General features: G+C 40.9%; 1 protein-coding gene across 27 annotated transcripts in view; it reads right to left on the bottom strand.

Moving 5' to 3' along the window:
• The window catches only part of MAGI1 (membrane associated guanylate kinase, WW and PDZ domain containing 1), a 472,724-nt gene that overhangs the window by 2,450 nt on the left and 457,854 nt on the right, over nt 1-12,420 (bottom strand). For 22 of the 27 annotated variants that reach the window (XM_028719473.2, XM_028719463.2, XM_028719474.2 and 19 more), the window contains 5 exons: nt 7,778-7,868; nt 7,575-7,635; nt 6,205-6,351; nt 5,361-5,499; nt 1-460 (listed from right to left, as the gene is read on the bottom strand). The exon at nt 1-460 is cut by the window's left edge and continues 2,450 nt beyond it. In XM_028719473.2, coding sequence (XP_028575306.2) covers nt 1-460; nt 5,361-5,499; nt 6,205-6,351; nt 7,575-7,635; nt 7,778-7,868 — 898 coding nt within the window. Of the gene's footprint in view, nt 461-2,343; nt 2,433-4,287; nt 5,500-6,204; nt 6,352-7,574; nt 7,636-7,777; nt 7,869-12,420 lie in introns of those variants that run through there. The other 5 variants (XM_028719478.2, XM_028719477.2, XM_028719476.2 and 2 more) reach the window with 2 other exon arrangements.

The following is a 12,420-nucleotide window of genomic DNA, read 5'->3' as shown; positions in this document are numbered from 1 at the left end:
TCCCTCCTGCGGGCTGGTGACCTCTCCCTCCGTCTCTCTGGAGAAAAGTCTCTCCTCTTCTCATGTCTTTCCCTTCTCTCCAAAGTGTTGTCAGCACTCCTGGTCCCTTCCCTCCTCTTCTCGGGAGATTTCCGTTTTTGTCCATTGATCACCACCATCCTCTCCGGTTGCCGGTCTCTCCTGCCTTCCGGGGACCTGTCTTTTTTCCTGCCTGCTATGCTATTGCTGTTTTTAGAAGTTCCATTCCATGTGTGGTGCTCATTAGATTGTCTGCCAAACTCTCTGCTGCCTTTTGGGTCCTTAACATATATCCGCTTGTCTCCATGTTGTGATGATTTGTGAAGATCTGGTGGATAACTGGGCTCCAATGATGAGTGTTGTCGTCTGTCAGATGGCATGTTTTTCACTTCCGATACATTTTGTGAACCTGTGGCTGGACTGTTCCTGTCACTGCTGGGGTCTGAAAAAAAGACAACAAACATGTTTGGTATCGGCACCTTCGTCTTAAGAGTCTGACACCAGTCATTCATTCCTCAGGCTTCATTAGTGACAAAAACAAACAACTGTTAAGCAGTCAGTAGGAGACTAACTGAAGCGTTCGTTAATTTCAGAGAAACCGCAAAGGCTGAGGGTTGGAGATAAGCACTGCCATTTGTCCTGGCTGGGGCCATCTTAGGCCAGATTCTGGTCTCCTCTACATCAGGAGTGGGGGAATTTTAAACTTTCTCAGGTTCAAATGAGAATATGTTGACATATTATGCCAAGTCGGACCATTGGCCCATCTAGCTCAGTATTACCTACAATGACTGGCAGCTGTTCCCCAGGGTTTTAGACAGAAGTCTTTGTTTGCCCTATACCTCAGGTTACAGACTCTCCTACCCCGGAAGTAGTACCTCGGGTTAAGAACTTTACCTCAGGATGAGAACAGAAATCGCGCGGCAGCAGCAGGAGGCCCCATTAGCTAAAGTGGTACCTCAGGCTAAGAACGGTTTCAGCTTAAGAACGCACCTCCGGAACAAATTAAGTTTGTAACCAGAGGTACCACTGCATTTCCTGCTCTACTTGGAGATGCTGGGTGTTCTGCAAGGTTTTACATGCCAAGGATGCACCTCACAACTGAGTTATGGCCCTTCCCTACCCTAATTCCTTTAGAATTAATAATCTTATACCCAATTAATATCTCCATATCCTTTTCCTTTCCTTTCTGCCACCTCCCTGCGTTAAATGTCTGTTAAAAAAAAGGAGTGTGTTGTTTGTGTTGTTTTTTTAAGAAAAATTGGGAGGCAGGGAGGAAATGCTCTTCTTGGAAAACTTAGTGTTTTATTCATATGGTTTTCTTTTAAGTGTACAAACATCTTGTTGAGTGATGTGCCTTGGAGCTACAGATTTCAATGGCATAGCGTTTATACTATGACCCTTGCGTTCCTATTCTTGGAAACAGTAGGCATACAGCTTAACTCCAGTTAGTTTCAATATATCATGGAAGTGTGGTGGGAACAATTTTGGTTTTGCCACAATGACTCAACTTAAACACACACAATGAGAGGCAGCAAGGAGGATGGGGAATGGAGAAGGACAGGATCTCATCTTATTAAAGCAATGGAAAGCTGTTTAGATGTGCAGAATGGAGCTCGTAGGAATATTAAAATCTCCTTTGCAACAAACGTACATGATGTAAGCTCAGTGACATTGGAATGGCAATATGAAAAGCAAAGAATTGGTGCCAGAGTGAATTTTAAAATTGGATACATCATTTGCAATGGATGGTTGTGAATTGTTTATTATAAAAATGACAAACTATTGCAGTTAGGTTGCTTTGAGGGGTGTGTGTTATTTATATATAAACATATGTCTTCTATAAGACAATTTTATGGATTTTATATCAAGATACCCAACATGTGCCCAACAGGTGTTTTAGGCAAACTAAAATGACCAAATGCTTTAGAGTCCAAGACTCTTCTTTCTCTCCTCCTGAATATTAAATAAACTTCTGAGATGTGAGCTCTTTTCTTGATCAACCAGCTTAGTTTTGTTTTTGTGCAGGCCATTATTTTGATGATTTCTAGGTGGAAACCATGTCCAAGTTTCATCTTATCAGCTGGCTTTCAAAAAAAATAAAAATATGGAGGACCACGTTCTTCTCTTCTATTGATGCCAACTTATTTTGGTATCTCGTGGTCCGCAGTAGAAGACCGTGTTGCTCAGTGTACTTACAGTAATTCAAGGAACTGCAGGTTGCTCAGAATGAATTGCCGTATATACAGAAGTATAGCAAAGCAGAAAGCAATGTGAGAGAATTAGGCCACAGCACAGAAACACCTAGTATTGATTTTAGCTACAAACCGTAGTTTGATTATGGCCCATAAGGTAGAAGCAAGACTCCCCGAGCTTGTCATTTCTCATACATGCAGCGATATTAGGAGGTATCATCGCTGAGGAAGGAAGAGCCCGGCACCAAGAAAAGTAGGAGAAAGAGAAAGAGAAAAGTAGAATGTTTAGATACCCTATAATAAAGAGGAAAGAAAAAAAAAATCTTCATTTGTTTTTATCTTAGAATAAAGAAAAGTTTATTTTTTTTCCAAGTCCGGATCACCCAGATATAAGGCTGCAGAGATAGCAGTTGTTAAAGCGACATATTATAATTAAACATTTAAAAAAGGTGATTAGGTAACCCAGACAACTAAAGCATCCATTCTGAGAGAGAGAGAGAGAGGGAGAGAGGAAAAGAGGAAGAGAAAGAGAGAAAGACGGAGGAGAAAGAGACATAATTGGAAAGTGAGACAGAATGTTAGAGGAAAACCAGTTAACATTCAACGACAAAAAGCCCACGAAAGATCACAACGTTAAAAATAAGTACAAAACTCATTACAAAAATATACAGCCTCGTTAGAGAAGCACGTTCCAATCAAGTCAGAAAAATATCGGAACCTAACATTTTTTCGAAGCAACTTGTTAGTGACTGCAGCGAACTGTAGATGCCTTAAGCCCCCCGAATGTTACAAGCACATAGCAGCAGCAGCAGCAGCAGCAAAGCCCCTTGCTCAGAAATGGAATTGGTTACGTGATTAACATTTGTTACGTGCAGCCAAAAGACAAAGAAAATAAAAGAAGCTGCCCCACCCCATGCCCTGGTGTTGGGATTTTTCATCCTCGGTGCAACAGACTTTCTTGAAGATGTGAAGCAATATTTTTTCCCCCCAAGGGAAAAAACAAAAACAACCCAGGATATATTTACGATGCTTAACATATGATACAATACTTTACAGCCAAAAGAGCATAGGAAAAGACAGAGTAAGAAAGAACATTACACAACTTTAGTCCTGCTGAAAGATGGCTAACAGAGTGGTTTGTACAAGAGAATTGCAAACACAAAAGAGCTTCGATTCATTAAGTACTACAAATGGATTTGAATTTATAGAGTGGAATCGGCCAGGCTATTCGGGCCCAGTGTAATTTTGCGGGCAATTGAGTGCACGGTCTTGAGTGTGTCATAAATAAAAATAGACAATGAGCCTATGTTTGATACATTCGCACTGTTCCTTTTTTAAACAAATAATTAGCAACTGGAGTGTGGGGTGTTTAGTGGAGATAGCAACACCAGCCCAGCTTGGGGAAAAGCACTCCAGTGTGTCCGCAAGCAGCCTTACAGCTTCCTCTGACATTCTCTCTCTTTGTGTAAGGAAAAAAATCCCATCCCAGCACTTGCGGCATTGCTACTTCACGCCAAAGCAGCGCCTGGCTGTCTCTGACAGAACAGTGGAAAGAACTCATTTATGTGTTGCCTTTAGGGAAGAATCTCACAAGTTGTTGTTTTTTAAACCATGTTAACGTCAACATGTTAGCTTGACTTTCTGAGGTGATTGTGTTTCTAGACCTGGCCTTATAAACAGTTTGAGCCTAGATCTACGGGCCTAGATCAGCCTTCCTGGTGCCCTCCATGTGCCCTCCAGCCACAGCCCATCAGCCAGGCCAACCATCAAGGCTGAAGGAAGTTCTAGTCTATGTCTGGGACGGCACAAGGCTGACGAGGGCTGGCCTAGATTGTAACTCCTCACACCTCAAGTTCAACTTTTCAGGACAAGCTGGGTGACACCTGGACACACGCTCAACCATTCATAAGATCAGTTCAACTTGGTGCAAATTTACTCTAAAAAGTCCAGCTTGTGACCCTTAAAATGTGGGACGCTCCCATCCACATGTGGCCTTGTGCTAACCAACCAACCCCTCCTCCATTCAGCTTGTGGGGGGGGGGGGAGAAGGACAATAAAGGGAGACTGGTTGGGACCATTGTAATTTCCCACACTGGGATAGAAGGAATATAATTTATTGATATATTATTATCCCGAATATGGGGAAGCATAGAGGACATCTCTGTTCATTTATGTGCTTATAACTCATAACTGGTTGGAAACCTGTTATATAGCTGGGGAAAACCCCACAATCCAGGGCATACCTTCAAATAATTATCTCAAATAAATAAGACAGCGTAACATTATATACAATATTAAGCCACCCAAAACCTCTACCTAGGGAACTCAAATACAGTGGTGGGAAAATTGACCTTATTTATTTGTTTTTAAACCCTTGGCAAGAAAATTTTATGTGATCTCACCGGACATGACAAAACACTGAGAATGGCAAATTGAATTTGTTCATAGCTTACACAGTTGTGAACGAACAAACATTAAAGAAGGTGGCAGGAGAGGGGTCCAAGTGTGTGTGTGTATATTTATATTTATATATATATATATATATATATATATATTGTATTGCATACTTTTAAAAAATAAATTTATAAATATTTACATAAATATAAGGGGACAGTAAAAGCCCAGACACCATCTTGGAATTCATGCCTACAGTTACAGACAACAGCCAAGGACAAAAGCCAAACAAAGGCTACAGCTTCAGAAGTATAATACAGGATTCCCATTTCTGCATTGATCAGAAGACGAGAGAAACAATTCATCCGCTGAGAAAGAGTTTGGCACAGTTCAATAAACATTCCTTGTTTGGTCGGACAGGATAGTAGGGTTTTTGTTTTTGTCTCTCTGGGGTTTATTTTTTTGCCCTCTCTGATCACCAAAAAAAATACTGCTTTGAAGATGATCTTGCCTGTACACTGTGCCCCCACAAAAGTCCATAGTAGCAAGCAAAGGATGAAAATGTGTAGAGAAAATTCAGCACAAGTGAGGCAATTAAGCCACTTGTTGCCAAGGTTGGTAAGACACTGGTGGAAAAAAAAGAGAAAGAGAGAGGGGTGGGGGACAGAAAAGAATCCCCGCTTCAGATCTTGAGACATATCATTCATGGTGTGATGCCAGGAGGAAGAAAAGGAATGTTTTCATAGTTTGACCCACCATATTCTGGTACAGAGCCATCTCCACGTTTGAGAAACAGACGAACTTTGCGGCCACCATTTTTAATTAGTTCTATGGCTCGGGCGTGCTTCATGTTTTTTGTGGTTTCTCCATTGATCTCCAGGATTTCATCACCGATCTGCCATAACAAAACAATCCATGATTAAAGAAAAATGCTGGAAGAACATGAATTTGGGCAGTGTCCAATGCCCTTGTTCTGTTAGCACAAGTATTTATAATGATGATGATGATGATGATGATGATGATGATGATGATGATTTATTTCTATGTCACCCATCTGACTGGGTTGCCCCAGCCACTCTGGGCAGCTTCCAACAAATCAAAACATCCAACACAGTAAAACATCAAATATTAAAAACTTCCCTATACAGGGCTGTCTTCTAAAGGTCAGATAATTGTTTATTTCCTTAGCACAACTGAATACAACTGCTTGCACAACTGAACGCCTCCCTTCTTTTCCTCCCACATACACCCTCCACCCTCCCCAAATCTGCCCCAGAAGGTTGAGGGGACAGAAACCAAAAGCACTGCTTTCACTGTACATACTAGTACTGCTCAAACATACGATAGTTTTGCAGAGAACTGTATGACACAGCATTCCTGCATTGTCTATTCTATAATGGGCCACACATGAAGCTTATCTCAGGGCCCTAAAAATCACTGTACCTAGAGACCATCCTCTTTCCCCATGCCCACGCCTCCCCCAGACAAAGCGAGAGAAAAAGCAGGGAGCTGGGGGCAGAGATTCTGGTTCTCAACAGACTTTTCTTAGATCTAGTGAAAAGGGGAGCTCATGGGAAATGTTTTCTTTTTACAGACATACCCTCATTTTCCCGCATCTCTCAGCAGGACCGTCCTCCGCTAACCGCAGCACGTAGAGATCCATGTTATATTCTCGGCCCCCTCGTAGGCTAAAGCCAAACCCTTTGGCTCCTCTTTCAAGCTCAACTGTGTAAAAATCCTGGTCCGGCTAGAAGGGAAGTAGTAAGAAGCAGTTTGCAACCAATTTGAAAGAGATTACAATTATCATTATTTTTAAGTTAATACGAAAAGTGCATCAAATCAGTCTTGTTTTCAGAAGGAATCTATCTGCTCTTAAAGACCCAATTTAGAATCCCAAATTAAGAGCAAACGACAGTGACCTTTCTTTATTAATCTCATTCTGCATACAGAATTGAAGTTAACTACATAGTCACTGCAGTGGTACCTGGGTTTAAGAACAGCTTAGTTTATGAACAACTTGGATTAAGAATGCTGCAAACCCGGAAGCAGGTGCTTTGGTTTGTGAACTTTGCCTTGGAAACAGAACATGTTGAGTGTGTTCCATTTGTAAATTGAGTCCCCTGCTGCTATGGGAAAGCACGGCTTGGTTTAAGAATGCTTTGGTTTAAGAACGGACTTCCGGAATGGATTAAGTTCGTAAATCAAGGTACCATTGTACTTATTGCTAGGAAGTCTCCTATGTGATCCTTAGGCATACTGCGGGTACATCATATATCCTGTTTTCTAATTATTATTGTTTTATATATTGAGGAATACATAGCTAAGAAAGATATAAAAATGTCTTCCTCCTTTATCCTTTCCATATCGTAAACTAGCACTCAACAGGGAACAATTGCAGCAGTTTCTATGGCAATTGTCAGCAGAAGAGGTAACAGATATGTGAGGCCATAATAGTCAATGAAACAGGCACAAAACCACCTATGGAAGGGATGACCAGGGAGCTACTTCTAGGGATCTTTTACGACACTGAGTTTTTACCTTCTAAATGTAGGGCTTGGAACACAACTTATCACCATGGTGAAACCAAAGCAATCTTGCAAACACACCATGAATAGTATCATCACAGAATATTCACCACCCTCCTCATCAATCATGAGTAAGCTTTGTCTGCTACAAACACATCTCTACTAAAAATATGGTTGGGGCACCATTAGTGTACTTGAGTACATTAATTGGTGATTTATATTTTTCAGACAAGCTAGACGGAGGAAGGACATAGGGCAGAGATGTGGAAGCAGTGTGGCCTTTTGGATGTTGCTGCTGTACAAGTCTCTCTAACCCCCTAGCTGTGATGGGAGTGGGAGTCGAACAATTTCTAGAAGGCCACTGGTTCCCCAGTCCACAATAAAGATTTCCTGCAGGCATGCAAGGGACAGCATAAATGACACAAATTGGATAAGGATACCTTACCTGTGAGGCTGTGGGTGGTTTGAAATCGAATTGGGACTCTTGCTTTGGTTTTGTGTTGTTCCTGTTCAAATTGATAAGGAATGCGGAGGTGGGGAGTAGAGAGGGAGAGAGAACAGCGTCAGTGTTATGGTTAGGAAGATGCTTGAGAAGTAAAAGGGGAAAGAGAAGATCAACACACTTTCAGAAATGAACATTAGGCTGACCTGGTCTCCTGTGGCATTTGTTGAGGAGTATGTGTGGTTGTAATTGTAGCAATTTTTTCTGCATTGGTCAATAAGGTTGCATTGGAGGATTCTGCAAAATAAAACAATGCCCTTTGTAAGGCAGGCTATTCTTGTGATAATGATTCACACACAGCTTTCCCTTGGCCACAGTAACCCAAAGTCATCAAATACATTTTTAAACAACACGCTGCCCAACAAAGATTTGTACCAGCTCACATAATCCAGTAACAGACAGTGAATTATATAAGTGGTTGCCCACTGAGTATTTATTTAACACCACACTGGTTAACAGATTGCCTACGAAGCCTTAATATATTAGTAAGGTGGGAGGGGACTAGTGTATGTATGAAAATAATAGTGGAATTTCCCCTTCTTCCATCATGGCAGTGAACACATCATTGCATACAACATCAATTTTAGTTGTACGTCTGGGTTTTTATCCTTGTTGTTTAGGGCTTTTTATGCTTTGTGATTTGCCAACAAAGGTCCGTATAGTTAAAGCCATGGTTTTCCCAGTAGTGATGTATGGAAGTGAGAGCTGGACCATCAAGAAGGCTGATCACCGAAGAATTGATGCTTTTGAATTATGGTGCTGGAGAAGACTCTTGAGAGTCCCATGGACTGCAAGAAGATCAAACGCGTCCATTCTTAAGGAAATCAGCCCTGAGTGCTCACTGGAAGGACAGATTGTGAAGCTGAGGCTCCAGTACTTTGGCCACCTCATGAGAAGAGAAGACTCCCTGGAGAAGACACTGATGCTGGGAAAGATGGAGGGCACAAGGAGAAGGGGGCGACAGAGGACGAGATGGTTGGATAGTGTTTTCGAGGTTACCAGCATGAGTCTGACCAAACTGCGGGAAGTAGTGGAGGACAGAGGTGCCTGGCGTGCTCTGGTCCATGGGGTCACGAAGAGTCGGACACGACTAAACGACTAAACAACAACAACATGCTTTGTGATCCTGATATCTTTAATATTCAATTTGTCTCACAAGACGTTTTAGACCTCATGGTTGCAAGCACACGGGTGGGGTGGAGAGGCTGTCATTCTGGCATATCCAAAGACATTTCTTTGTCACTTTTTGACTCACTCTCACCATTTGACTCCCGATTTAAACAGAAACACTGAGCAATAGCAGCATGTTTAGCTTTCTGTTGCCTTGATGATACAGCTGGTAAAGGGGATTTGTTACACTTCATAATGTTCAAGAGCTGCTTTTCAAAAACAAAAAAAGCTGATTCTATGAAGGGTCGAGACAAACGCTCCCCAATTTCAACATTCACTTTCAAAAGCAGCATTCACATGCACACAGCCAAGTTGTTGAAAAAACAATTTGCTGAACACTCACAGAGTTTTGGTATTGTTTGGCAGCCTTTTCTCAGCATCACTGCCCTTCTATTTTCTTTGCCCTCCCTGTCCTTGCTCCCTTATGGTATATTTTAGGGAAGTGTATATTCAAATAAATAAACTATTAAAAAAAATAACAGTCCACAGTCACTTAATCCAATTGGCTTTGGTGACCTATGTGATTTTGTCCTTGACATCATCTTGTCTGATGTATTATTATGGTGCCTTTGATAAAACCACACAGGTGACTGTAGCCAAACTGATTAAGTCGTAGTAAAGGCAAGGGATGCCATGAACAATGATAGTAAAGAATGAGAAAATGTGTTTTGTTCTTCCGTTCTAAAGCAGGGGTGCTGTTGGCCAACCCTTCAAGGGCATGGCCAATGTCTTTGCACGTGTGAGTGCTCAACAGACATGCAGCCACACAAAAACACACATAGAGACATGCCTGCCTGTTCTTCCGCTGGTCTTCGGGGGAAGGACTTTCTTTCCCTTAACAGCACTGAGCTAGGAAGAGAACTTGAGAAACAGGAAGGAGCACTAAGACACCAGGAAGGAGAACTAAGACAATGGTAGCATGTAAGAGAGAGGAGAGGGGCCTTTGCAAGAGGAAGAGGTTCAGCCAATTTTTACAGAAGCTAGCAGACTACGTCAAGCAGCTTGTTACGGAGTACATGATCTGAAATGCCAGGGTCGTTCTTCACTTCATGACTGCAACATCACTGGCATGCATGAACAGATGAGAAAATCAGAAATGCAGAATCTTATGGCACCTCAAGCACACTGCTTTTTAATGAGTCTATTCACTAGCTGCCAGTCATCAGCTAAAGAAATCAAGTGAATTATATGGTTGACTCAACCAGCCCTTAGTAAACTCGCAGGTATTTTTTATATGTTAGTGATGGAATGTTTTTGCAACAATTCTTTTTCCGGCTGTTTGGGAGCCAGCGGCCATTTTGTGTTAGGCCACACCCATGGTAGAAGTCATTTGGTGGCTGTTGCCCTATAACATCTAAGCAATTCAGGCCCTCAACAACTGAACTGGTTTGGGTGCACACACAAGGGATTGTCTCCAGTTTTAGTTCTATTCAGAGATGGTTTATTGAAATAATGGGCATGACTAACTTTGGCCCTTTCGTTCCACTGGGTCTACTCTGAGTATAACTTAGTTGGATATGAACCAGTTTAATTAAGAGAGCATCTTAGCAGCCCCATGATATGCAATCAATTTCAAAATTGGACTCTCTACAAAAATTGGTCTCTTAAAAATTTCATGAATATTTCAGAATAAGGATAATAGTTGCCTCAAATGAAAACAAATCCTTGTTTTCTCTACTGTTTCCAGACTTGAAAACAGAAAGTATATCGAACATGTATATTTGCTACAATGCAGGTCTGACTGGCAAAACTCCAGCTCTGACTATTTTGTTAATGTATAGTAAAATGGTACATTTGCTGAATAGTCTCAGAAAATAGTAAGGGTTGTATCCAGCGACAGTCCTACTCCAGAGTAGATCCATTGAAGTTAACAGGCATGACCAAATTGTGGTCTTTAATTTCAAGGGATCTACTCTAAGATCTTAGCTGGATGCAACCCTAAGTCTGCTGAATTGTTTAAAAAAACTGAATCTATATGGTAATAATCACACCATTCAATCTTTGAGACAACTTATTGACTTCTGGCATAGCGTAATAAAATCATTTGAAATACAGAGGTTAATTTCCCCCCTGATTTCTTCAGAAGTCTAAGATACAAACTGTCAAATCTCTGAGGTCTCTACAACTTGTAAGGATATTAATAGGGCAGGTGCCAGCAGTTCTGACATAAGAAACAACAGGGTAAAAATGTTAACAAATAAACAATGTATGCTTCTAAATTACATTTTGTATCATTACACCAAAGGGCAAGCGGACATTTGTGCCTGTTCCAGCAAAAAAAGGTAATTTATTAAGTTCTTTCCTCCTTGCTGCATTGCTAATAATTTGTTTTATTGTTTTACCATTTTGGGATTGTATTTTGGGCTTCTTAATAAGTTTGCAAATCACTCGTGAGGACAGAGTTGTATATATGGGTGGTGCATAAATGAAGCAAAGTAAATAAACCCAACGTTTATGGAGATATAGTTTATTTGAAATGTTTATACCCTACCTATCAAACTTATAAAGCTCAAATCTCAGAAGCAATCCGAGATTTCAAGTCTGTGAAAATTCTGCCCTTTCAGCAATTGTTCATGGGGGCTTTTGAAAACAGGGGTGACATGTCTGTGTGATGACCCCCCATCACACAGACAGAGCTAATAGTAACAAAGTCATTTCAGAGAAAACATGGAAGAACTCTAAAAGGCCCTTGCTTCACCCCCCCAAATATGACACCATACATTTAAGAATATATGGCACAGCGCTACTTTCAAGTTCCTCCATGTTATCTGCCTTTTCTTGGAATCATTGACAGGGATAATTGTATTCAAGGGTTTAAATATGTTTCTTAGGGATATAGATGGATTTTGAACCTTATAAAGAAATCATATAACAGAATCTTTCTTTCTTTCTTTCTTTCTTTCTTTCTTTCTTTCTTTCTTTCTTTCTTTCTTTCTTTCTTTCTTAGAATTCCATGGGCAGTTTACAACAAAAGTAGAAGTGTGTCAGTTTAATCACTCTGCAGCACATAAAAGCAGAGTTGGAGTAAGGTGACCAGAAAATTCTCCTTCTCACCAACACCATCCCGTTGAGATCAAGGGACACCCGAATTATGGTACTTTTCTCTGTAGCATCTATTCTGAAATAAATGAAATACCTTAACTTTTATGGGCCTCTGAGAATCTGGAATATGTAAGCACATTCCAAAATAAGAACGCATCTAACGAAACAGTATCTTAAGATATGATGAAGCAACTTGCTGAATAAATATACTATCCTACTAACTCATGACGATGTAACTTTCTGTCCTGTGCTCTGTCTGTAAGACTACAAATCCTCAATCAGGTTCTATCTTCTGAAGCTAAAAAGCAAGCACTCTCATGACTACGGAAAAGCTTTTAGAGTGATCTAAAGAGAAGAAACAAAGCTTCTTTTCAACAGGCGCTTATCCCTTTTGCTTCCTAACCTTCCTTTGCAACACATAAAACTTCCGGATTACACATAGCGAAAGGCAGAGAATGAGAGCCAGCTATTCTCGTGTTGCACGCACAGCCATCCCTTAAGACAAAAGCAGATTCGAAACATGCAGGATGTACATTAGATTTAGTGATGGTATTTTAAGACTGCAAAGAGAAGGGAA

The sequence above is a fragment of the Podarcis muralis genome, chromosome 2 (assembly GCF_964188315.1).
Source record: "Podarcis muralis chromosome 2, rPodMur119.hap1.1, whole genome shotgun sequence".
Classification (NCBI taxonomy): domain Eukaryota; kingdom Metazoa; phylum Chordata; class Lepidosauria; order Squamata; family Lacertidae; genus Podarcis; species Podarcis muralis.
Note: the sequence above shows the minus strand (reverse complement) of the source record. Positions and strands in the feature narration are given on the sequence as shown.